This window comes from Mustela nigripes, chromosome 1 (assembly GCF_022355385.1).
Source record: "Mustela nigripes isolate SB6536 chromosome 1, MUSNIG.SB6536, whole genome shotgun sequence".
Classification (NCBI taxonomy): domain Eukaryota; kingdom Metazoa; phylum Chordata; class Mammalia; order Carnivora; family Mustelidae; genus Mustela; species Mustela nigripes.
The window spans coordinates 126,782,199-126,810,041 of NC_081557.1; the positions used below are offsets into that span (position 1 = coordinate 126,782,199).

A 27,843-nucleotide genomic window follows, 5' to 3' on the forward strand; every position below is an offset into this window, starting at 1 on the left:
CATAATGTTCAGAATACACAGTGAGGATTGGAGGAATATTCAAGACCTTAAGAACTTAGAGCACTCTCTAAGTGTGTTGTATGCACACTTAATAGCACTGAAAATATCCATGGTTTGGGGTAGGTAGTTCTGGGGTATGTTTCATTATATAAAGTCTGGTACAGCTGTGGTTGAGCTGAGTAATGAGGGTCTAGATCCATTTTTATTATCATTATCTACTATATGAGATCTTATTAGAAGTATCAGTAGCTCCATTTTATTTCTGGTTACAGTGGGCCAACTGCTGTACTAAACTTTATAAATGTTTTCTCATTTAATCCCTGTCATAACATGAGATCTAGTTGTTATAGCCCTCATTATACAGATGAGAAGATGAGGTACTCTGTTTTAAGCAGTATGTCTAAACTTCCATAGTTGAGAAGACTTAAAAGCTAGATTAGTGCCTTCTCAAGTTAGCAAATGTGCCTTGGTATCCCCTCATTCAGATGAAAGATTACCTCTTTGAAGTGTTAATACACCATGGAGTTTATTGAGGGAGTGGTCAATATTTGGAATCTTAGAGATATTTTATTCCAATTAGGAGTTGGGAAGGTTCCAAGGAATTGATTGTATATGTTCAGTGTCAGTTTTTCTGAAGTAATTTTTCTGTGTTTTGATTTTGGCTTTGGTCTATCCAACAAAAGTGTAGAGTGCTATATAATGATTGTCTAAATGGGCACTTCTCAGGCTTGGGCTACACAGAAGAATTGCCTGGAAGCTTTAAAAATGGAAATCAAAGGAAAACAAAACATTTCCCGATTCCCAGGTATAATTTCTCCCCAGTTTTATTCAGATATAATTGACATAAAGTGTTCATTTTAGTTTAAGGTGTACGGTATAATGATTTGATCTATGTATGCACTGTGAAAGGATTACTACAGTAAGTTTGGTTAACACCCATCATCTCACATACTTAAAAATTTTTGTTTCTCATAATGAGCACTTTTAAGGCTTATTCTCTTAGCAGCTTGCAAATATGCAATACAGTATCACTAACTGTAGTCACCATGCTGTACATTCCATCCCCAGAACTTTATCTTATAGCTGGAAGAAGTTTGTACCTTTTGACCACCTTTATCCATTTTCCCCATCCCTGTCCTCCTACCTCCGACAGCCACTAATCTGTTCTATTTCTAGGAGTTAGGGTTTTTTTTTTTTTTAATTTATTTTCTTTTTCAAGATTCCTCCTATAAGTAAGATCATAGAGTATTTGTGTTTCTCTATCTGATTTCACTTAGCATAATGCTCTGTGACCATCCGTGTTGTCATATGGCAAGATTTCCTTGTCTTTTTATGACTGAATAATATTCTCTCAGATACTTTGATGTAAACTCAATATTGTCATAAGTATTCCAGAGGCTTCTGGAGGCTCAGCCCTGGGATGTCTCAGATCAGTCCCCCGTGAACATTGGAGTCACACTCCCAGGTCCTGGCTTGCTTCGTAGTTTGACTCTCTAGACTTGAGCTGCCCCACAGCTCACCGCCCCACAATATTCCTACTCATCCTCTCCCCCTGAGATGTGTGGGGGAACAGCAGTCATCAGTGTGGATCTCGGGGGAAGTTCTGTTCGGAAGGTTATTAGCTAGCTATCTAGCATCAGTTCTGGGGATACAACTTTGCCATTGTTTATCCAGGCTTTGGATGTATTGCCTCTGTGTACTGTTTGGTTTCCGATTTCACTACTGTCCCAGAGGTATTTCCCATATTTGTAAAGATCAAACACAGGTAAATCAAGACCCTATTCCAAAAGTTGGCCACACACGTGCTGTTTTCTTCCAGTGGAAGTAAGTTTCCCCATCTTTTCTTCTCTTCTTCACATTGTCGTGCATTTTTCAGCCTAACTTCTCTTTTGTTCCCACTACCCCACAACCTTCTTTAATTTGCACAGTGACAGATGGTAATAAATCCAGCTGTGGACAGTAGTTTAGACAGCAGAGGATTTTTTTTTTTTTTAAGGCAGATAAGTAATTTGCTATTTGCCAGAGTGTCTGATTGGAACACACAGTCTGTGGAAATATGGTGTTAGCAGGTTACCAGTTGGAGCACTAAATTACATTTTCACTAGCAAATATTTGTCCAGAGTAATTTAAATCATTTTGTATTCCATTTACACATGAGGGGGCAGTATGGTACTATCAAGCAAAGGCTCTGTTGAAATTGTCTATTTTTATTGGTATATAATAGTTTTTAGGTGAGAACTTTTAGTCTCTGCGATTATAGCTCTGCTATGGTTGTTAGCTGTTAAATGTGATACGCATATGTGATACCCTCACTCGTATACCCGGGTCACACGCCTGTTTTTATTTAAAAGCATAAATAATCATTTCCTTGCAGCAGTGGGGTTTTCCCACAGTGCTTTTTATTGTCAGTTTATATTTATGTTTTGTTTAATGCTAGCTAGCTTTCTTCCTGTTTCCTGCTTCCACTTGGGGAGCATCAGCCCTCTTGGAGATGCAGTCTCTATTAGGTTGGTATGTCTAAATATTTTATTTTATGAGTTCATTGAAGACCAAAGGATCTGCAGTTTTGTTGGGGACAGGAAGCCTCTGAACCCAGGTCTTGGAAGGTCTCTATATAAATCACCTCTGCACGATAAGCTTCCCTTTACAGATTGCTTTTCTCAAAAGAAAAAAAAAAATTGCTAAGCAAAGAAACAGCACATTTTAATTAATGTTATGATTGCTGATCCATGAGTGACACTGTAAGATAATCAAGGTGCTAATATTCTAGGTTTCATAAATGGAAGGGGAATTATTAAAAGAAGTTGGAAGGTATTAACTGATAAAATCTATAAAGCATTTTATGAAAAATGTACATGGGACTCTGAAAGGTAATTTCATAAGCACAAGCTATTTTTAAATGTGTAAAAGTATTTGCAGTCATATGTTTCTGTTTATGTAGTTAAAAAAAAAATTGAGACCAGCATTTGGCATAAATATAACCCTGTATGAAATTTAATGGGGTATTTACTTTTGACGTTTTATCCTGGCTACTTTCTTTGTGGATGGATAGCTGTGGTATTGTCTACACCTGGTAAAGATAATTATACATATTTAGTTTGGGAATGAATTTATTTTGCAATGTAATGATTGGATGTTGCTTTTACTTAATTTTAAGGGGAAATTTGATTTTGAAATCTGATGTTAAAAAAATAAATGAAAGGCTTAGAACCTGTACCTGAAATTTGAAGGAATGGGTTTTTGGCTCTAGCGTGTTTTGGATGAGCCCCAAACCAAATGTTGTTTGATCCTGGTTTAGTATTGCAACACATAGGTTTCTGTTCATTGGAAACGATTAATGTCCTTTATGCTTTGATGGCAGATTTTTAGGACCCTGCCTGATGCCACATTCCCAGAGCCAGTCTCCCTGTCAACATCACCTCCAAATGCTCCACCAAGGCAATCAAAGAGACAAGGCCAGAGGACTAAGAGACCCGTGGCTGTATATAATCTTTGTCTTGAGCTGGAAGATGGTAAGATGTTAATGATATTTTTCTGCTTGACATCCTGTTGAGAGTATGGTATATCGTATGTCCCCAGGGAAGGCCATGGTTTTCCTTCCTCTGTGACTTAATTCCTTTTCTCCTTAAAATGATAATTTTTGAGATTAACAAGGAGGGTGAAGCTTCCTCGGCAGAGAGAGAATGCGAGTTTCAGGTTTGTGTTTGTATTTGTTATGCATGCTGCTTTTTTTATTTTTAAAAGACAGCTTAAATTTCTTTTTTGGGAGACTTGTGTGACCTCCTGTGAGGTTATATAACTCTGAGACAAATGGAAGGGGAACTAAAATTAAAGCAGATCTTTTGAGAGGAGCTGGTAGTCTAATGTTAAATGCATCTGGATTAGAGACAGAGTCTTCTGTTGCCCTAGAGTTTAGGGCTTCTGCATCTTACTTAGCCCATCTTTCTGATGTTCTTGTGAGGCTAGCGTCTCCTCATCTAGCAGGAGTGGTAAAGGGACCTGCCTTAGGGGCCAGGCTGAGTGGAGTGAGCATAAGCTGTAGTGGCAGTCGGGTGAACGGAAGTTCTCCCGTCTCATCCTGGCTGCCACGTTCCTGTCACTCGTTGTCATGCAGCCACATTGTTTCAGCATTGCCAGACTGCCTCACTGTTTAAAGAGAGCTTGGAAAGTGGAATTTGAAATGCTGATCTCTACAAAACAAGACTGTGCCATGTAGAAGTCACCAATTACCAGTTTGTAATCATGTGGTTATTGGTATGGAGAGGAAGATGATCCTGGTCTCAGAAACTCCAATTTCAGGAGGCATGTCTGAAACGGGGACTCATTTGTTGTGGGATTTCACATTTCCTGAACTTGAAACTCATTGTCATTCTTTTTCTTCTTATCCTTTTTTTTTTTTTCTTTTTGTTTCTTTCATTAATTATCCTTTCAAGCCATTACAGTTATATCGGTTTGGAAGTTGAAGGTGAATGTCAGAGGGAGGAAGGGAATGAGTGCAGACAGAAACAAATATAGTACCTTCATCATGAGGACCTATATAGTCAGACACGCAGGTAGTTAATATCCAAAGATTGATGAGAGCAAGTAACAACTGACTTGGGAGTCTCCCAGGAGGACTCAGAATGCTTCCTGTAGTAACGTGGGGGGGGGGTGAAGGTGTGCTGGTATTCTTTTATATTAACACATGCATCATTTGATACAACTATTAGTTTTACAATCAGATCCTTATTTTCCAGAGGAAGAGCCTAAATCCTTAAAATCAACCCATAATTTCAGAGCTTACTTTTAGACATCAGTTTCAACTTCTGATCCCACCTAACTTTTTTGTTCTCTTTTTTTCTCACCTTCACTCCCTCAACAGAGTTGCTAATAAGGAGTAAAACTGACTGGTTTGAATTGCACCTTTTCTCATATCTCACTTGTCCTCTGGTGGAAGTGTTAATAAATTGTGAAAGAGGCTAATGTTGGGAAGTAGGAAGAGAAAAAGAAGTCAAGGAGATATATCATACATTATGTAGAATAGTATCTACATTGGCTCACTGGCCCTTGAGCAAAACTTAATTGACTATATTTCATAAAGGAAATGACTGAAGAGGGACTGTTTGTCTTAGAATCATATCTACTTTTTTGGTATTTTAAGGAATTAAATCATAATACATGTATACATGGTATACTGGCCTTTTGATCATTGGGTTGCTAAGTGGTTAGTAATGAGTAAGAAGTTGCTGAAGTGGTGTTTGGCGCGTCTTTTATGGGAATCCTCAAGATGGTATATAATCATAGCTTTCCTAGTTTTAGGTCATATAATAATTCTTAATTATTTGATTATAAGGGGAAAAGATTGTGAAATACTCAATTCCTTTAGTCCATTTTTATGTTCATTATTTATATGATGTTTTCTTCTGCATTTTGTACTTTATAACTTTACATTACTCTTGCTTGATTGCAGCCTTGGAATTTGTTGTTGGTGTTGCAAGCTGTCAGAATCAGGAAAATTTGTGCTTTTGTTGTAGAGTGATTTTATTTGACTTTAGAGGTCATAATATAAAACAATTAAAAGCTATTATTTATCCTCCCACCAACACCCCATTAATTGTAGCTAAGCTTTAGTGAAACTCAAGTTTGTGAAGAAGAATTATTTCAGAGAGAACAGTAAGGTCTACATATTGCATTTTCCAAAAGGAGAATGAGTTGTGGATAAATGAAGAGAAAAACTTTTGAAAGAAAGCATATAGTAGAAGGTTACTAAAAAACTGTGTTATTGAATACCACTTATCATATTGAAAACTTTGCCCCCTTCTGGGGGGGGGGATCTATTTTTGCCATTAAGATGTAGTCTTTTTTCCCCAGTAGCATAAGTTCTGTTATTGTCAACTCAAAGTTTTCAAAAAGTTCATCTTTTTTGTATTTCTTCTTATCAGTGGTGTTAGTCACTTGCTGTGTTTCTCTAGGTTTGGTTAAAGTATGCATTATAGCCAACTTAGGTGGATTATTTTTCTCAATTTTGTAGCTTATATGAATGTGATAGATAATTTAAATGCAAATATGCCCTCTCTCCCATTTATGCACTGTAGTATAAATTAATCTTGACTTAATGAAACCCAGGGCAAATAGTTTTTCTTTCAATTTAGTTGGATTATCTGTCAAGATTCAAGGGACTGGACTGGACAACTGGAGATTTTCTTTAGCCCTATGATTTGGTCACAGATTTGGTATTTGAGTTTGTAGTGTGTTAGTTCTTCTTCTGCCTTGAGTAGGGAATGAAACTGTGTGGCGTAGCAAATAGCCAACCCTGGAAAGCCATCAGAATCGGCTTCAGTGAAACATCAGGGAGATCAAAAAGTCATTATTAGTGAAGAGTCAGCAAGCCTGTTATAGGAGTTGAAGTAGGATAGGCCTAGAAGCAGAGAATTCAAACGGGCATAAAATGAGAGTGAAACCCTCTCCTGTTATACATGACTTTTACTATGATATGTTCAACCTCACCTTCATCCTAATTGAGAGATGACCAATATAATTAAAGACGCCTAATATCTTTACTTTGTTGAAGACTTTAATTGGCTTTGGCACATCTAGTCATGCTGTATAGACAATGCTCATTATTTTTCTTTGTAATATATGATTAAGTGATATTAAACTTACTATCTGCAAAAGACTTTAAAATTCTTGTTAGTTGCTTAAGGATCCTTACTGATGATTAATATGAACTGAAATGGATATAGTTTTTGGCTAGATTTCTTTCAATAGAGCAGCTTTTAAATCTTTACTGAAATTCTTATCTTTATTTTGTAATTATAATACAATAATGTAGAAGCCATATTGTTTGTTTTCATATAGCATTTAATAATCTCATGAACTTCAAAGTTGAGGAGATTTGGCTAAGTCTTTTGTGAAATAGCAAAATATGAGGTAGACCAGAAAGTACGAAAAGGAAAACTAAAAATCAGAGGTCTACATTCATTCTCCAATTATCTTTCTGTGTTTTTATTTTCTTAGAATTAGTAGTAAAGTAACTCTAAACAAGTTCATCATATAACGTATGTTTCTTTTCTCCTGCCAGCTCCATATTTATGTCCTTACTACCACTTATATAAAAAGAGACTGTTTTCTTTTTTTTCTTTCTTTCCCTGTCTTTCTTTCCTTCTTTGGGGTGGGGAGGGGCAGAAGGGAGGGAGAGACTCCCAGGCAGACTCCCTTCTGAGCACAGAGCCTGACTCCAACTCGGGACTCTATCTCACAATTCTGAGATCATGACCTGAGCTGAAATCAAGGGTCGGACGCTGAACCAACTGAACCACTTGGATGCCCCGAGACTATTGTCTTTGTTGTAATTCTCCCAAATATAAGGAAGGTTCTTGAGGCTACATGAAATATATTCTTTGTTATTTTCATTCATGGCAGAAGAAAAATTTTAAAGGTTTGGGGAGTGGGAGAGAAGATGATTGTCGTCTAAATTTTGAATAAGCTCTCTCTTTCTTTATGCTAGCTCTAATTATAAACAGAACTAGGCATTCACAGGACAAGTTTTTATTTGTATATTCTTGGGTAGTTAGGTAGGCTGTGCCCATCTTTTGTATATGATATAGCAGTTTATTTGTTTAGGCAACTGAAAAAATATGATTTATGGTGAGTTGAAAACAGAATCATCTTGCAAGCCAGTTGGTAAGATTTAATAATATAGAGTAGGTCTTACTTGGGTATTGTTGGGTTGGCACTTTCACACTTGGATGCTGGATGTGCTAACTGCAGCACGTTTTGTTGAATATGTGTTATTGTAGTCCTACAGTGTGACAAGGGTGCAGAGCCTTATAAGCAAAAAGTGAAAATGTAACTGTTGAAAGGGAGATAGATAAACAGTGAAGCATGAACATTTCCCTTCTGTTCTAAGGAAGAACATACTGTGACATGGATCAGTCTCTAAAATTGGACAAATAAGTTGTATAAATGTCCTTTCAGCTTACATGATAACAAGTTGGATTTTTTAAAATGATTACCTAACAGTTAAATGTCCCCTATCAGTGAGAATAATGCTGATGAGATAAATGAGGCACCTTAGGTATGTCAGAAAAAATCTTGTTGAATAATGAGGCATAAGCAAGAGAATAGAACTAAAAAAGTAGGCTACTGTAAGGCCTTTTGAAATGTAGATTTTTAATCCTAAAATATGGAATGCTTCTGGCAGTTTGGAGGTTTTTTTGCCTCTATCATTTATTAGTGATTTTTCTTATACTGGACACTAAAATCAGACTTCTGCATATCTTTTTTAAAAAATATTTTATTTATTCGAGAGAGAGCGTGCACAGGTGGGGGACGAGGCAGAGACAGAGGGAGAAGCAGGCGCCCTCCCACCTCACCCCCCAGTCCCTGCCAAGCAAGGGGCCTGACGAGGGACTGGATCCCAGGACCCTGAGATCATGACCTGAGCCTAAGGCAGACACTTAACCAACTGAGCCACCCAGGAACCCTATACTGGCTATCTACTGAAGAGCTTTTATAAACTCCGCATTATGTCACACAGTGTTTCAAGGAGTAGATATTCTACTTCCCTTCTGTCACCACATAGTGAAATAATGAAACAGCATGGCAGTAAGGGCCCAGTCCTGGGCTATCAGCTGTGAGAGCCTCGGGGAGCAACTCCAGGGCTGCAGGAGGTGGGGAAGTTTTCCTGGTTTTCTTGAGGGGAGCCATTTTGGCAGTTGGACCGGGAATGATTTCAGGTGAGGGGACTAGCTTGAATGAAGGCATGGCAACAAAGTTGAGCAAGAACAAGGCAGGGGCTTAAAGAAGAGGCTAGCTTGATCTGAAGGAGACAGGGGTGAGGGGTAGTGACGGGCAACCTGATGAGATGCTGCCAACCCTGCCAAGGTCTGCCTAAGAAAGGAGCAGGTGGTAAGAAGTCTGGGCTGAGGAATTCATATTCTGATTCAACTGGTGGGCAAATAGCTTACCGTCTCTAAATCTGTTTCATTACCTACAAAATGGGAGTTACCGTAATGTCTACTACTGTGGATGGTTGAGAAGATTTTAGGGGGTTAATACACTTAATATAGTGTCTGGCATATAGTAAACGCTCAAGTACTGGCTTTTTCTGTTCAGTATTGTTGTTAAAGCCAGAGAAAGGTGCCTTATAGTTAGAATGATAAGAGAAGTTACTATTTTTTTCAGCAAGGGAGTTGTAACATGGAAAATAATATCAAAAGAAGTTTAATGGGACTTAATTTGTCTGTAGGAATCAGGAAGATTGTGGCAAAGGCTGGTTAAGTAGTTTAGGCTCAGAGTGATGTGGTCTTGAACCAGCACTAGGGATGGAAGATGAGTCTGGGAGAGATATTCAAGCACGTTGAGGGGACTTCTTAACTGACTCAGTGTGGAGGATGAAGGCACATAATCAAAACGAGGTCTTCAGCCATGTGTTACGCTCATAGATAAAGGTATCATTGCATTTATGTCTTAGGTTTTGCCTTGAGGATTTTTTTTTTTTTTTAAATATTTAGACCACCTTTCCATCAAGAGGAAGGAAGTATCTCATTTTGTTAGCATATTCAATACATACTGCTGTATGTAACTGTTTTGGAAATAGGTTTGGTAAAAATAGCATTAAATGTATTAGTATAAATATTGTATATGGAAAGTCAGTTTCCATACTGCCTTTGGAAAGTCAATATTAAGAAAATATTAGAATTTTCTGAATATTTTAAGAAGAACTATTAAATAATACAAAGTGTTACATCTTCTTAGAGAAAGAATAATCTCACAACTGTGAACAGTGAAGAACTCCTTTTTTCCCCTCTACTTTACCTCACAGGTTTATAGCCTCATTCACTCAAAGACTGGAGGGTACAAGATGGGAGAAAAGCACTACACTAACAGGTGCTCATTTCAGTAGATGTCAAAGGTGGATAGCGGGCAGTCCTGGCAGCTATGTACTCTCTGATCTCAGTTCCCAAGAGAGCATCTTTAGAAATTGCTTTCATGAAAACATGCTTTTGTAAGTGAATTGTAACTGCTCCGTCCTCCCTCGATGTAAGAAGAACCACCGTAAAACCATTGTTGATGTGAATCTCCAGTGACATTCTACAGCTATTGACATTTTCTTGTCGACCTATCTGATCAGCTTGACACAGAATTATAACCAGCCCAAATAACTGAGCAAAAACAGATCTTTGGCTCAAGCTTGGCAATCTTCTCTCAATTCTTATCATTTTTTTGGCATGACACTTCATGGATGGGCTCTAGATAATAACTTCCTGAGTGCCAGGCCTCTTGCCATCTCTCCAGAGCAATGTTATGATTCCCTGACATGGAATTACTGTATTGTGAAGTTAAATCTAAGACCAGGCTTGACTCCGTGACAGTATATGTAGACAGATTATTTCTTAACTCGATTTTACAATGATGAGATCAATGGGTTGGAAAAAGCAGCCAGAAATTTCAGGGCTGTAATTGAGTTGTGGTGTGCCCATTAATCATGCAGGCTGCCTCCCCTGCCTTGGCGTCTCCCCAGAAGCCTCCCAGAAGCTCAGCCCCCCTAATGTTAGTGACAAAGCACACGGCAACTTCTTATATGACTTCCTATATAATCTTAACTCTGCTTCTGTGTGGGATGAACATTTCCCCTTTTCTCTGGAGGGAAAAAGCTTATTTAATGCCGTCAAAAAAAAAAAAATACATAGCTGCTTCTGTGGTGAAAATAAGTTCATGGCAGGTAACTAGAATTTATAGAAGAGAGAAAAATTCTTTAAAGCTGTCTCCCTGTGGTGTGGGTTTTTTCTTCACTTCTAATAGCTTTTATTTTAATTTCTAGTTCTGAATTCAAGCAGCTGTCATTCTCTTTATAGCCCTTTTTGAAACTCCTACAGCGTAGGAGGTAGCCGGGCTGTCTAAGAAACATCTTTTCAAACCAACCAAAGTATTGTTTATCCTGAATGAAATAGAATTTTTAAGGCTGTCAAGAGTGAGTGATTTGAAACGTTTTCTTTAATAGCCAGGAAGATGAGCAGAAATTTTGAAGGGGAGGAAGGTGTTATCTCAATGTGGCCAATTCCAAGTAACTTCTATTACTCAGAAAACTCTTTTGGACCAAGATAAAAGTTACCACGAAGTAAGGATGTTGTCTACAATTAATATAACAAAACAAACCTGTGACAGCTCAGTTTTATTTCCTGAATCCATACCAGCTGTTGAGGAAAAAGAAAGAACGTGAGATGGAGTCAACAGTGGAGAATATTCCTATGAACTAGTCATTTCTAATTGCCTTTTGTGAACTCTGAGTAGCAGCTCTGCTGAGGGTTCATTCCACTTTCCATGGCATTGCTGTGTACCCTCTGCACAATATCTAGAAGGAGTTCAGTGTCACCCTTGGATGAAAAAAAGAGTCTTCAAACCTACTAAAATGAATTCTTGGGCTGGCATTTTGCATGTACTAATATTTGCTCTCTAAAATCAACAGCATGGCTTCTCGAGCTTCAAATGCGATGATGGTCACAATTTTATTTTTCTCTTCAGGTCAGAAGAGAATAGTACTTTTTAAAGTCTTTGTTGATTATCTTATTTTTAAGGTATATATTTTCTCTCAAACATTTTAATTGTTAATGCAAGAGCAAGATGCAGAATTTGGAGGGTGATGATGGTGAACAGTTACATATGCCATTGTATGCCAGACACCGTTTTTAGCAATGTCTGTCAGATAATAGATAAAGCTCATAACAGTCCAAGAGCTGCTTGAATTCAGAACTAGAAATTACATTTTGTGGTTCAGGAAACTGAGGCCTGGGGTCAGGAAGGCACCCAAGTCTTCCAGCTGGCCAGTGCAAAGCCAGGACTGAGCCTAAGCAGCACGATCCCACGGTCTGGTCTGGCCCCTTTCCTCCCAGCTGGCGTGTGGAACACAAGTGCTGCAGCGAGAGCTCCTCTTCCCGGAGTCTGCACACATGGCCTGTTGGCCTCTGACTCTTTCAGAGATACTTGGTGCATTTCAAACAGTGTGTCGATTTATTCTTTCTGAACTTCAGGAATGATTCTTGGTTTTTCCATTAAAAGCCAAAAAACCAAAAAACCAAGGGCATTGTTTCCATGTACTGGATTCAGAGTAATGGTCTCGATGGAGGAGGTGAAAGAGAAGAGGCAGAGATATGTATGGTTTTAAATCTGGGACACAGTGGCAGAAATGGGCTCTCCAAAAAAGAGAGAAAGGAAGCAAGCAGGCAAGCAAGAGAGGGAGGAACGTGGTGGGGGGAGGAAGGGAGGAAGGCAGGATGGAAGAAAAGGGTGAGGGGTGTGCCTGGGTGGGCTCAGTTGGTTAGATATCTAACTTTTGATTTCAGCTCAGGGTCCTGAGAGCGGGCCCTGTGTCGGGCTCTGTGCTGAGCGTGGAGCCCGCTTAAGATTCTTTTCCTCTGCCCCTCCCCTCTGCTTGCTCATGTCCTCTTTCTCTTAAAAAAAAAAAAAAAAAAGGAAAGAAATGGGGCTCATTTTTATGGAAAATGGGGAGGGGAAAACACTCATTTTATTTCAGTGCTGTATTTGTTTTCTTGTGGATTATGCAGCCATTTACCTAAACAGACCAACAGCCCATCTCATGTTAGCTGTTGTGCGGATGTCTCAGGTACCAAACTGTGCAGCAGGTTGTCATAGTAGTGGAAAGGGAATGCAATCAGCAATGTAAAGCTGCCTGAATATCCTGGATTCTGCTAGTATTTTTTCCCCTCCTCTTTCTTCCTTCTATTAAAAAGAAATCTAAAAAAAAAAAAAACCCAAAACGTAGATAACGTGTTCCCTGGTTGGAAACACCAGAAAGTATAGAAGGATGTAGTGAAAAGTCTCCTTTCCACCCCGTCAGCTCGGTTCGCACACCCTGCGGCGTCTGCGCAGTGGGTCTGTCTGTGATCACTGATGGTCATGGCTCGAGCCACATGAAAGTGCCAGCTTTGGGTTCCACAGTTATCTAATCTCGGCCATTTCAAAAAGAGTTTCTCATTTAGTAGGTCAAAAATACGTAAGCCATCAGAAATTTCATGCAGTTCAACCTATAGTTTCTTAAATCATTTCAGGGTGGAGATCCAAATTGGATTGCTAACTACTGTTGTTGGAAGGGTTGTACCATTTGAAACTGCTGTTCATGCATGTCAAAAATGATTGGAGAGCCTCAGTTTCCCATGGCTGAACCTGTGGTTTCTCATTTATCCTTCCAGAATTCTTTATGTATTTATAAGCAAATATGAATGGAGATTCTTCCCTACTTTCTTATGCATCCAACAGCCAGGTGTACCTAATTAAAAAAATATTAAATAGACTCATTTTTGCTTTTCATATTGCTACAGAGCTCTCCTTCCCTGTTTTTCACTGCTGTATAGTATTCTGTAGGTTCTGTTGTACGCATGTACTCCTAAGAGAGCCTTGTGTTCCAGAGTCCAACCCAAGTGGATAATGTAAACCCCTTACTAACCGCACGCAGGCTTTAGTCTTCCAACCATAACCAGAATGTTTTCACAGAGATAATATACATGGTATGTTTTTGAGTGAATAAAGCAGGCTATAAACAGAATTTCCAAAATGATCTCACTTGTAAAGGAAAACTATGTCAAGAAATGTAGAAGCATAGTCATAAATCTGGAAGAATATGAATCAGTTATGACCTTGGTTATACTTAAGAGGTGAGAGTTGAGGTTTTCTTCTTTATTCATATCTGTGTTCTTTTTTCCTATATTACTTGTTACACATTCCTTGTGTAATAATACACATATTCCTTGTTATACACAGGTATTATTTATTATACACATATGTACATATTATTTTTATACACAGTGTTACATACACGTTCATATAAATACAAATGAATACACATGTGCCACATAAATATATCTGTATTTAAGTTAAAGAAGTTTCAGCTTAACACTGATGCAAGTTGTGCTTGGTATTTGGTGTGCTGGGTGTAAGTTTAAGGTTCAAAGTGGAAAGAATGAAGCAGGTCCCTAGAAGAAGGTTCTGCAGCCGCTCTGGCATGAGTTGGTGTGGACAGACTTCGTTGGTGCCACATTGAGAATGGATAGCTCTTGCTGGTTAGTGGTTTTCTGTTTGACTTCATATATCTTTCATCTTCCACTTGGGTTGCTCTCTGAGCCACACTGTGCAAGCATTTTGGGGATCACTATCCCTGGAAAGACTTAGGTAGCAAAGAGTTTTATTGACTGGTAGAATTGCTGTGGTCAAGTTTGGATTTAAAGTAATCTGGATTTAAATCCTTGTACTCTTTCTGTCTTTTATGATCACGGCAAATTCTCTTCTAAGCCTCATGAGTTTGGTGCAATAAAATTTCACATGGGTTTTTTGCCAAGAACAAATGAGCTGATAGTTGTAAACCGCCCAATATTTTGCAAATACTCAAGAGTTTTAGCTTAGTTTTCTCAGGGCCTGCTGTATGAGGTAAAGGGCTTCAAGTATATTTTCATAGAAGGTAGACTTCCAAAGAGAGTGTAACTCCATCTCTTATTTTTGCCAAGCGTAATACCTAGGCATATTGGTTTCTAGTGCCTTAATCCACCATTTGATGATAATTAACATTCCTCAGGGGAGAAGAATGGCAGAGGAGGAGAGCAGGTAAATAGCTAGGAGTCCAGCAGCCCTCACTGTCTCAGCTGGGTTGGAGTTTGTGTCCTGAGCAGTGATCTAAATTTCCTGAGCTGTCCAAGTGTCAGCTTTCCTCAGAAGTTTATGGAAGACAGTTTGATTCAGTATCTGATTACTTTTTGGTTCCTCAGGATAATAGTACATGGTTGTTATATTTTTTGTTTGTTTATGTAGGCAGAAATCTGAGTCGGTAAATAATATTTCAGGACTGTTGATGATGGTGTAAAAATGCTCTCAGGCTTTACAGAGTAAAGCAATTTGCTTTGACTTCTATTGACAGGGCAAGTGAACGGGTCTTATTCACTTTATAATTGAATTGCTCCAGACTTCCATCGACCTTTGCAAGTCGTAGAGGTGGTTCCTGGCGTTGTAACCTAATGCCCATTAGCTGCTGCTCTAATGCTATAATGGGGTTCGTGTTTTATGTCGTGTGATACTAACTCATCAGCTTGTCCTCGCCTATGTGGTGGTATATCCAGGCTGTGTAGTAGTTTTGGGGGGCGAGCATCATCCTCAAGTTTTTCAATCTGCAAGCAATAGAAAATAGAATTTGCCTAATAATTTTATGGTAACTTCATTACACCTTTTATGCCTTGATGTGACGCATGAATTCATAGTTCAGGAGTTGCCTTTTTCCCTCTTATACAAGTGTTTTGGTAGGTGCATATCTGTATGTAGTTTTGTTTTGTTGTGCTTTTGGAATTGGGAGTCGGAGGCTATTCTACTGAGATAACCTTTCCTAGACACAATTTCAGATAAAGACATCGTATTACCCAAGTGGATGATTCCCATTTAGCCACTGAGTGTCATTAATCTGCATGTTATTTAGCTTCATTAAGGTTTCCATTACCATTTGTCTTGTTGGATGAGGGCAAAATGAAATGAGGGGACCTGGGACATTTTGCCCCCTGCCCAGCATGACGTTGCCTTAACTTGTAGCAGAACTGAGAATTGGGTAAGTGGGACTTTAGGAACCTTTCCTTCCACTCGGCAGTGATAACCTGTCTTAGGGCACTCCCACTGTGGAGAAACACAATTAGCTTTCTTCCCCTAATGGGCATTTGGCAGGGTTAATCTCTTCTGCCTCCTCCCCTTTCTTTCCTAATGTAAGACTTAGGGAAGATTTTCTGATCAAAGAATCTAGACTGTTTTCTAACAGTAATCATTTACCACCTACTACTCTAGGAACACTTAAGAATTCCCTTTGAAAGGTAGGGTTGGATTTGCTTTTTTAACAAAAGATATCCAATTACTGTAGGAATTTTAAAAGTTCGATTTTAAAGTCAAACTTTGAATTTCCTAACCTATCTTGATTATTCTAATTAGTTTAAGAAAGGAACTCTGTGTGTGTGTGTGTGTGTGTGTGTATCTACATTTTTAGTTAAGGAAAGCTGATGTATAAGATAATATGATGTAGTTCTTCTGGTTGAAGTTTGGAGGAATGGATAAGAATAAATATCTGGCCTAAAAAATATATCAACTTTAATTTTTGTCTTGCTTTAGACTTTTTCTTTTTATAGATCTTGCCTGTTTAAGGGCACTATTGATAGTGTTTCATAAAGCAGATTATCTCAGGTCTTTGGCTATTTTGGGTACAGTAGACTGGCATATGGGAAGATGTGAAGGGAGTGCCAGGTTTCCTTTGGCTCGTTAGGTATTAATTGGGTGTTGAATCTGACCCTGACCCTTCCCAGCCCTGCTGCTCACAGACCGCTCTGCTGTGCATCATTCCTTCTGTTTGTATACCACAGCTTCCAGTTAGAGAAGGTCATAGAAATCCGTGAAGTTCTGACCCAGCCAGCCATTTGAGTAGGTTGTGAAGAAACAATCCTGTTCACTTTTCTTCAGCAATCAAAGAGTTGGCTACTAGGATGAAATCAGTGTTAGGCAAACCACCTAGGCAAAATAGGCTGTTCCCTTATTTTTACCATTTTCCTCAGTCACGGTAAATTTGGGTATCTGGCCACACTCATGCCTATACGTCAGTAATTACGGGAAAGCTAGTGCTAAGGACAAGAGATGCAAAAACAAAACACTGGATGAAAGCATAATCTTGCCTTTGGAGCAGGCACGAGTGATAAGCTGTTCTGGAAGTCATGCTTCTTACTCAGAGGTGAGTAAGGTATTAATTGGGCTAGATATTAATTAACAGGTATTAATTAACAGCTAGAGAATGTTTCACTGTCTGTAATGATTTTACCCAGTAGTCTGAAAGCAAGTAGGAATTACGACATGCATCCAAGACTTGGATAGAAAGCATGAGTCCATGGGCAACTGGGTTGTCCTTGGATGTCCTTGTTAAAGGTAGAATTCTGTTCTAGATGGGTTGTTTTTCTGCTCCAGTATGACAGTTCTAGGATGTCTCATTTCTCACGAGTCAAGTAGCAGAGTTTGAACGTGTAGTAAACACATTTCAGGGAAGAGCCTTGCCTGACGTATGCTACAGTTCCCATGCACTGGATCCTTATTGAATTGTCTGATCTCCGTTTGCCTTAAAATTCCCTTATTAGTCCCCTTCTCATCTTTATGGAAATCAGCGGAAAAATTCTTTCTTCCTACTGTTCCATATATCTGAAGCTTCTCACCAGCTCCTGAACCTATTTATCTTAATTTACGTAGGTCACTTCCATATTTGTTATCTGGTTTTGACATGGTAAAATATGGTGACTCAGACTTTATCTTAGCGAAGTAGAAATGATGTCAGAAACTATAGGAAATGAATTTGGGAGTACTGTATTTGATACAGGGCCCTCCTTTTCAGTACATGTTATGTCCTGGGCAACATTAGAAGGAAAGATGGCTATGGCTCGAAAGAGATTATATTGATGTCATAATATCTGCTACACGGTGGAAACTAGGGCAGCCTGAGTATTTCCTGCTTCGTTCAAAGGTTGTGTTTTCAACAGGCTTATATAAGTTAGCAAAACAAACAAATGAAGCTCTCTTCCTACTGCAGCATTTCACTGTCACCTCCCACCCCCTCCCCACTTATAGCCTCATCCCATCAAATTCATTCCCAAAACTATTGTCTGTCGGCTGCTGTGACAGATGTTGATTCTTGAGGGTATCCTCTCTCCCACCTGCTCAGCCCTCCTCGGCTTCAGTCATTAAGCCTAAATGTTTGGAGCGTGAATCTACCTTGGTGCAGCATCATTAGAGAAGACACACCAGTTGGGCAAAGAGGTCAAAATACTCTCAGCTAGACCGTAGTGATTATTATTGGGCAGCCCTATTTTAAAAGATGGAAAATACAGAATGACAGGAGAATGGATCCAGGCACAAGGGGAGAGGATTAACCACAGCAGCTTTGTTCACCCCCCGAGGCTGAGAGTGTCCGCCTAATTTTGGTTGAAATCAACCTTCAGAAGTTTAATAGATCATATTTAGTCGTCAGACCTATTTCTCTGTACTTAAGGTGAGTTTTTATTTGCTGAATCACATTTTCTCATGGATTTAACACTGTGATTTTTGAGACTTTGTTTCTCCTGGAAAGTCTTAATGCCCATAAATATTAATGATAATAGTTAAGGATATTACCTTCTTACCTTGCAATATAGCTTGCATTTACTAATTATAATATACAAGTAATTCCCCTTACGTCATGCACTAAAAATAAAAAGTACATCAAATGTATTTCAGTAAATTTTAATTTTATTGAGAGTTTACTGTAACTAAATTTTTTAAATTCACATATAATATATTATTTGTTTTAGGGGTACAAGTCTGTGATTCGTCAGTCTTACACAGTTTTTAGCACATACCCTTCCCAGTGTCCATCCCCTAGCTACCCCCTCCCCTTCCAGCAACCCTTAGTTTGTTTCCTGAGATTGAGTCTCTTATGGTTTATCTCCCTCTCTGGTTTTGTCTTGTTTCATTTTTCCCTCCCTTCCCCTATGATCTCCTGTCTTGTTTCTCAAATTCCTGATATCAGTGAGATCATATGACAGTTGTCGTTTTCTGATTGAGTTATTTTGCTTAGCATAATAGCCTCTAGTTCCATCCACATCATTGCAAGTGACAAGATTTTGGTTTTTTAATGGATGCATAATATTCCATGGTATATATATCACATCTTCTTTATCCATTCATCTGTTGGTGGGCATCTAGGCCCTTTTCATGGTTTGGCTATTGTGGACATTGCTGCTATGAACATTTGGGTGCATGTGCCCCTTTGGATCACTACATTAGGATCTTTGGCCAGTAGTGCAATTGCTGGGTCATAGGGTATCTCTATTTTCAACTTTTTGAGGAACTTCCATGCTGTTTTCCAGAGTTGGCTGCACCAGCTTGCTTTCCCACCAGCAGTGTAGGAGGGTTCCCCTTTCTCCGCATCCTCACCAACATCTGTCGTTTCCTGACTTGTTAATTTTAGCCATGCTGTAACTAAATTTAATTTGATCATTTAAACAGCCATGATGACTCTCATTTGACTATCAGTATTTTGGAAAATTGCCTGTTTAAATATGGCATAAAAATGTTCTGAACCTTTTTTGTTTTCCAATAAATATTTTGGATCTCTAAAGTTTGCTTTCGTTTTTTGTTTTGTTTTGTTTTGTTTTTTTGGTGTGTTTCACAAATTTTGATGTGAAATGTTTTTATTATCATTGAATTCTAAATCTTCTTAAATTTCCATTATAATTTTCTTTTAAACCATATTTAGTTTACCAGCATATGGAAATGATTAAATCTGTACTTTTGTTTATGAAGTTATAAATAGTTTGCAATTTTAATCTGAGATGACAGTATGTATAATAGTCAATCTTTGGTATTTAAGACCTTAGTCTTGCTTCAAAAATATTCTGTGTTCTTCTTCTTTGTTGTTGTTTAAGTGTCACTGACACAAAATGTTACATCAGTTTCAGGTGTACAACTTTATAATTCGACAGGTCTCTGCCTTCTGCTATACTCACCACAAGCGGGGCAGCCGTCTGTCACCATACCCTGTTATTATAACATCATTGACTATATTCTCCATGCTGTACGTTTCATCCCTGTGACTTATTCATTCCAGAACCAGAAACTTGAATCCCCCAGTCCCCGTCACCCATTTTTCCCATCCTTTTACCCTGCTTCCTTCTGACAGCCATCAGTTTGTTCTCTGTATTTATGGGTCTATATCTGCTTTGTTGTTGATACTGTTCTATGTGTTTTTTTTTTTAAATTATTTTATTTTTTCAGCATTCCAAGATTCATTGTTTATGCACCTCACCCAGTGCTCCATGCAATCTGTGCCTTCCTTAATACCCACCACCAGGCTCACCCATCCCCCACCCTCCTCCCATCCATAACCCTTGGTTTGTTTCTCAGAGTCCAGTCTCTCATCGTTTGTCTCCCCCTCTGATTTCCCCCAATTCACTTTTCCTTTCCTTCTCCCAATGTCCTCCGTGTTATTCCTTATGCTTCACAAATAAGTGAAACCATATGATAATTGACTCTCTCAGCTTGACTTATTTCACTCAGCATAATCTCCTCCAGTCCTATCCATGTTGATAAAAAAGTTGGGTATTCATCCTTTCTGATGGAGGCATAACACTCCATTGTATATATGGACCACATCTTCTTTATCCATTTGTCTGTTGAAGGGCATCTTGGTTCTTTCCACAGTTTTGGCGATTGTGGCCATTGCTGCTATGAACACTGGGGTAGAGAGGACCCTTCTTTTCACTACATCTGTATCTTTGGGGTAAATACCTAGTAGTGCAATTGCAAGGTCTTAGGGTAGCTCTATTTTAAATTTCTATGTGTTTTTAAGATTTTTTTTTTTAAGATTTTATTTATTTATTTGAGAGAGAGAGAAAGAGTGAGAGAGAGCATGAGATGGGAGAAGATCAGAGGGAGAAGCAGACTCCCCATAGAGCTGGGAGCCTGATGTGGGACTCGATCCCAGCACTTCAGGATCATGACCTGAGCTGAAGGCAGTCGCTCAACCAACTGAGCCACCCAGCCACCCTGTTTTTAAGATTTTTTTAAAAAAATTATTCATTTCACAGAGAGAGATACAGCGAGAGAGGGAACATAGGCAGGGGAATGGGAGAGGGAGAAGCAGGCTTCCCACAGAGCAGAGAGCCTGATGTGGGGCTTGATCCTAGGACCCTGGCATCATGACCTGAGCCGAAGGACCCTGGCATCATGACCTGAGCCGAAGGACCCTGGCATCATGACCTGAGCCGAAGGCAGATCCTTAACAACTGAGCCACCCAGGCGCCCCATGTTCTATGTATTTTTAAAGAATATGTATCCCATTTATTGCCGTGTGTGTGTGTGTGTGTGTGTGTGTGTGTGTGAAATAGGTCACCTCGGTATTGTTGACTGTGGATATCTTTTTTTTTTTGGCCTGCCTGATTAGCATCTGAGAGTAGTATGTTGAAATCTCCAATTACAATTGTTGATTATTCTGTTTTTCCTTACAGTTCCACTTGTTGCTTGAAGTTGTATCCTTAGGTGCTTACCTTCTTGTTAGATCATCTTGTCCCTTTATCAGTATAAAATGACTCCCTTCATCTCTCCCCCTTGTTAAGATCATTATCTTTTTTTTAAATTTTTTTTTTTTATAAACATGTATTTTTATCCCCAGGGGTACAGGTCTGTGAATCACCAGGTTTACACACTTCACAGCACTCACCAAAGCACATACCCTCCCCAATGTCCATAATCCCACCCCCTTCTCCCACCCCCCCTCCCCCCAGCAACCCTCAGTTTGTTTTGTAAGATTAAGAGTCACTCATGGTTTGTCTCCCTCCTATCTTAATATTTGCCTATTACTTCTGTTATTTTTTTTTACTCTCAGCCTTTTTTTAAGCATTTTTTTAAATCAACACACTGCTGGATTTAATAAAATACATTTGGGCAGTCCCTGCCTTTTAACTATTGAGTTTAATCCATTTATTTTATTGTATTTACCATTATGTTAGGACTTCTGTCATTTTATGATTTTTATTTAATAAATTTTGATACTTTTTTTCCTTGCCTTTTCTTTAAAAAAGCAAATGTTCTTTTGTTTCCAGTACTGTTTTTGTTCCTAAGGCGATTGTTCTAATGTTGGGGCACATAATCTCATTTATCTCTTGATATCTTAAACTTAATTATATGTGTTTCTCTCACCACGCCTAATAAGACAAATTATTTAATGCACTCTTCTCTGTCTCTGGGCTCTCCTCCCCAGTCATGTTGATATTTTCCAAAATTTTTGTTCTGGATCATTATTATTATGTTTTTACCTTTTGTCCTAAAGTTTTTATAAGGTAATAATAGACATTATCAAGTTTGTTGAACATACCATATTACTTCTTTAATTAAACAATTGAGTGTTTTCTTTAAGAATGTTATCAATGCAGTTCTTTTTGTGGCAAACCTTGTGTATTTTTATGTTTAATAATACGTTTATTATGGTCACATTTGAGTGGCAGTTGGCATTTTGAATATATAATTCTTTGCTCAAAATTCTTTAATACTTTAAAAATATTACTTCATTTGTGCATGCAGAGTTGCTGTTGAGAAGCCTGATGTTAGTCTGGTTCTTTTTTTGTAAGATCTGCTTTTTATATTAGGAAGCTTTTTGTTTCTGTTTTTTCCTTGTATTTGATATTCTCAAATTTTGCAATAATGTATTCTATATGCATTCTTTTCTCTCTCTCTCTTTCTTTTTCTTTTTCTTCCTTATTCTAAAATTTTTAATTTTAGTTACCATACAGTGTTACATTATTTTCAGGTGTATAATACAGTGATTCATTAATTCCATGTCACCCAGTGCCAATTTCACCCATCTCCCCACCCTCTCTGGTAACCATCAGTTTGTTTGCTGTAGTTAAGAGTCTGTTTCTTGGTTTGTCTCCCCCGACCCTTTTAAAAAATCTTTGCTCATTTGTTTTATTTCTTAAATTCCACATGTGAGTGAAATCATATGGTATTTGTCTTTCTCTGACTGTTTTGTTTTGTTTTTTACTTAGTATTATACTCTTCAGCTCCATCCATGTTATTGCAAATGGCAAGATTTTATTCTTTTTTTTTGTAGCTGAATATATATATATATATATACACACATATATATATATACATATATATGTGTATATATATATATGAATCCTCTTTATCTGTTTATCAGTTGATGGACACTTGGGCTGCTTCTATATGTTGGCTATTGTAAATAATATTACTATGAATATGGAGGTGCATGTATCCCTTAGAATTAGTGTTTTTGTGCTCTTTGGGTAAATAGTGTGATTACTGGATTGTAGGGTAGTTCTATTTTTATTTTTTCGAGGAACCTCCATGCTGTTTTCCACAGTGTCTGCACCCATTTGCATTCCCATCAGCAGTGCAGGAGGGTTCCCCTTTCTTCATATCCTCACTAACACCTGTTGTTTTTTTGTGTGTGTTGTTGATTTTAGCCATTCTGATAGGTGTGAGGTGATAGCTCCTTGTACTTTGATTTGCATCTCCTTGATGGTAAGTGATGGTGAAATCTTTTTTTGTGTCTGTTGGACATCTGGTTGTCTTCTTTGGAGAAATGTCTGTTCCATGTTTTTTGCTCATTTTTAATTAGATTATTATTATTTTTTGGATATTGAATTTTATAAGTTCTTTATATATTTTGGATACTAACCCTTTATCAGATGTGTCATTTTCAAATATCTTCTCCCATTCCACAGGGTGCCTTTTAGTTTGGTTGTTTCCTTCACTGTGCAGAAAGTTTCTATTTTAATATAGTCCCAATAGTGTATATTTAGTTTTGTTTTTCTTGCCTCAGGAGACATACTTAGAGAAAAGTTGCTTTGGCCAATGTCAAAAAAGTTACTGCCCATGTTTTCTTTTAGGGTTTTTATGTTTTCAGGTCTCTCATTTAGGTCTTTAATCCATCTTGAATTTATTTTTATGTATGATATAAGAGAGTAGTCTAGTTTCTTTCTTTTGAATGTTGCTGTCCAATTTTTCCTGCACCCTTTGTTGAAAAGACTATCTTTTGCCCTTTGGATATTCTTTCCTGCTTTGTTGAAGATTAATTGGCCATATAATTGTGAGTTTATTTCTGGGTTTTCTCTATTACTCCATTGATCTGCATGCCTATACCATACTTTTTGATTATTACAGCTTTGTAATATAACTTGGAGTCTGGAATAGTGATGCCACTAGCTTTGCTTTTCTTTTTCAAGACTGCTTTGGCTATTCAGGGTCTTTTGTGGTTCCACACTAATTTTAGGATTGTCTGTTCTAGATCTGTGAAAAATGCTGTTGGTATTTTGATAGGGATTGCATTGAATCTGTAGATTAGTTTGGGTAAGTGTAGACATTTTAACAATCGTTTTTCTTCTAATTCATGAGCATGAAATATCCTTCCATTTAGCAGTATTTTTTTTATTCCCTTGTTTGGCACTCTGAGTTCTTTGGATTGAGGTCTCTGAAGTTCATTTAATTTTGAGGAATTGTTGTTTTTTCTTTAAGTATCCCTTCCTCTCAATTTATTTCTTCTTTTGGGGCCTGGATGTTGGCAATTTCACTTTCATTCTATATTACAAAGCTCTAAACATCTGAATTTTTGTGCTTGTTGAGTTTGCTATCCTAGCTTTCTTTGTGCTCTAGAAATTGTATAATTCTGTCATAAAGGAGGATTTTGTGTGTATACTCATGGTTGTGGTGAGTTGGAATCACCTCTCTCCTGTTTTCTCCTACCTCTCTGTCTGGTTCTTGCCTCAACCTAAGTGCTTTGGTTGGGAGCTAGGTCTTATTATTCCTGCCAATAAATCACATCCTATGGGGTGGGAGGGTTAGGAATGTCAAATCTAGTTTCCCAGGCAAGTGGGGAACTCAGTCATAGATTTCAGGCCTCCATTTAGTGTGGAGAGTCCTCCCAGCCCCCAGTTCCACATGGAGAGCCTAGCTCTAGCCACCTGCCCCATGCATAGTGGATTATAGGTGTATTGTACTTGGGACACCTCAGGATTTTTAAATGTCTGTCTGGTTCTGCTGATTTCCACAGGTCCTGGAGCCAGTAGTCCTTCAGTTTATGCTCCCACTGACCTCTGAAACTGCGTTCCCTTTGTTTCACAGATAAGTTTAACAAAAATTAGAGTACAGTTATATCTTTTTATTTATGTATTTTTTAAATATTATTTTATCATTTTGTTGTTGGTGGTGGTGGTGACAGCGTATGTGGGAGGGTAGGGTGGGTTTCCACTTAAAATTTCATTGCTCTCTTGAGTGGAAATTTCCTGACCAGCCTTTATTATGTAAGTGTTACCGTGGTGTTTTAAGTGTAGTTACTTTGCTCTTAGCAAATGCTTCTTTGACCCTAGTGATGAACTGTTTGATATTTAGAAGTACCTATGATTTTCCTGACCTGACAGGGGGCATATGTGTGGGTCAGTGGAGCGGCAGCAGTGGTCTCATTAGAATGAAGTTCAGTTAGTACGCTGGATCCTTTCTCTGCATTTTTCTTTCCCTTTCTTCTGTTCCACTTTCCTTTTCTTCCCTAACTCCTTAACAGTTAGGAAATACATTTGTGAGGAAGACGAGAAGGAAATGCATGAAATGGAAGGGAAACCTCAAAGCCTTGTTCCCTCCGATCATGTAAGAAGCTCTTCTTACATGAAATGACCAGAAATAAATGGGGAGAGTCATTTGTCATCATGCGAACAAGAAAGTTCACCTCCTGGAGTAAAAGTCTGTCTGTCTATTAAAATTAAAGAGATAGAACGTCCTTTGCATTATTAGATATGGTAGAACTATGAAGTTCTTGTTTTGTCTTCTTGCTCTGATTTTTTGCCAGTCTTTGAAGTTTCAGTCTATCATGAAAATAAAACACTGCTCATGTCCTCAGAGTCATTAAAAAAAAGTCAGACTCAATAGTGAAATGTAGTAGCCATCACAAAAGTCGTGTCCTCTTGGATGCTTTTTTGCCCAAGGTTTATGAAAATGTATGCCTGTGAGAGAATCCTAAATATTTGCAGAATCACACTTCTTCTTTGTATTTATTGTACTAAGCATAGCAGCAATCACCACCACAACCACCACCACTACCAATACTCTTGCTTGAAGGAGAAGCTTCCTTCTTGCATCTGAGGCTTCTCCAGGGTTCTCTTACATTCCCACATCATTTTCTTTGTGTCCATTTAGTGCCGTGACTTCAGTTCTACCTACCTGACACTCAACTCAAAACAACTGTCCCCAACCTCTTTGCTGAGCTCAGCAAAGGAGTACCCAGCTCTCCTCTGGGTACTTTTACCTGGACATTTTATTGACACCCGTGGCTCAAGATGTCTACAACTGGTCTTATTATCTCCCACACGCAATTTGTTCCTTGCTTTTTATTCCCTATTTCAATTAATAGTTCTACCATTTGCCTTGTTGCCTAAGCCAAGAACTTGAGGGTCATCTTAGGTTCCTCTCTCCCCCTTCACCTTTATGCACAGAGTCCTAGTGTCTATACTACTGAACATCTAGCGTCTGTTCTACTGAATATCTCTTGAATGCATTCTCTGGATCTTGTCACTTGAGTGCTTCACCCCCCACACTAACTTCCGAATGCTTATGGAACCAAGTCAGGTACTTTAATGTTTATATATCATCGCACTTTGTACCCTTACTCTCCACCTTTGACCTTATTCTCCAGCCAAATCCAACTATCCAAGGCTCTGGAAACTGCCACATTCTCTCTTGTTTCTATGCTTTCAACCATGATAGTGCTGTATCAGGGGTTCTTCCCTTGCAAGTTTGGTAATAATTTCTTCCTTTTCCTGTTACCTGCCTCCTATGTCTTTCTCCCTCCACCACTGGCAGGTTTGAAAACTTCTTTCCCTGGATCTCAAAGCTGCTTGATACAATCATAGTATGACTGACGCCATCTTCTACTGTTTGTCTTTACCTTACTGCCCTTGGTACTGTACTGTGGGCACTTTCGAGTTAGGGACTGATTCTTCACCTTTATAACTCCACAGCCATGATGTCTCTCGTATGTTAAGTAGAGGCTTAGTTAAACATTTGTTGATTGATAAAGAAGATGAGAGGTATTTATGGTTTGAAAGGGGAGAGGATGTTAATCAGAAGCTGTGTGCAGATTCTGTAACAATAGTTTGAGGGTTATAGATTTTTTTTTTCCTCCTCCTCAGTTCCTAGAGGCACGGGCTTTCCATATTCATAATATTTCATGTGGCAGTGAGTCCATGGTATTTCCTGAAGGTTCCTGGTTTGTTTGGTCCTGCATTGTGTCCTTTAAGGATTACCAAGACTGAGGTCTGGTCTCTACCCTCAAAAAATGTATAATGGAAATGGGGAATCCAAACCAGGTCATGAAACCATTAGATGATAGCAAATGCAAACTTGCTTGCTGCCTCTCATTGTGAGAAAGGAGAGAAGGGGCAGAACAGGCAGCTGGCAGGTGCTTTATGGAGAAGGTGGGAATGGACCTGGATGCTGTGAAGAAGTCATTTTCTCTTCTGGGTTGTGGTAGTTCTATTTCTAGTGAGTTTCTTCTCTGGGAGTCTGTTCATAATGAAAGTCCTTCGGCACCATTTCTGCTCACTTACCGAAACAACCTTGTTACTCACAGGTGATTTGTCTGTCTGTAGGTGCCTGTTAAAGGGTAACACCTACAGGAAGAGGTTGTGTGACACTCGAAGGAAATGGAAGGTGAGAAACAATGAGAGTATCCGACTTTAATTCTCAAGTACAAATCGGTTTCGTAGGCTTTAAAATCTTAAATCCAGAAATCATTTGGGTATGGAGGTTTTTTAGAAAAAGTTTTATTATTTTCATACTAGTTAAAAAAGCCCTAGTTTGATTTGGGGGAACTAAAGTTTCAGAAATGGTTGTAAGTATTTAATGTTTATGTGCCTGGGGTGTTCTGTGCCCGTTTCCTCGAATTCAGTGATTCTCAAGTAGATAAGCTCAGTCCAGAACAGTGAAGGAGAAAGGGAATATGTCTGCCTACAAAGTAGGGAGAGGTATCTCTTCATTTGATCAGTTTGTATAAACATACTCCCTTCTACCAATATTCTTTTCACTGGAGGGGTTCAGATCGCTCCTGTTTGGCTGGCTAGGAGAGAGAAATTCTCATAATAGAATGTGATTTAATTTGTTGAATGACCGTTTGTGCTGTGTCAGTCTGCTGGGGAAAAGGATTTGAGGCCTTGTGGATGAGCTAGTGTATCCGGTTGTCAAAACATCTCAGGCATCTTTTGGAAGTAACGTTAGACCCTTGCTTTCCACTTCCCTGAAGTTGCTTCT

At 38.5% G+C, this 27,843-nt stretch overlaps 1 protein-coding gene across 1 annotated transcript in view; it reads left to right on the top strand.

The window, feature by feature from the left end:
* Nucleotides 1-27,843, top strand: part of ARHGAP10 (Rho GTPase activating protein 10) — a 314,545-nt gene that overhangs the window by 257,975 nt on the left and 28,727 nt on the right. Inside the window, exon 19 of the mRNA XM_059373466.1 lies at nucleotides 3,362-3,512. Within this exon, the coding sequence (XP_059229449.1) occupies nucleotides 3,362-3,512 (151 nt within the window). The remainder of the gene's footprint in view (nucleotides 1-3,361; nucleotides 3,513-27,843) is intronic.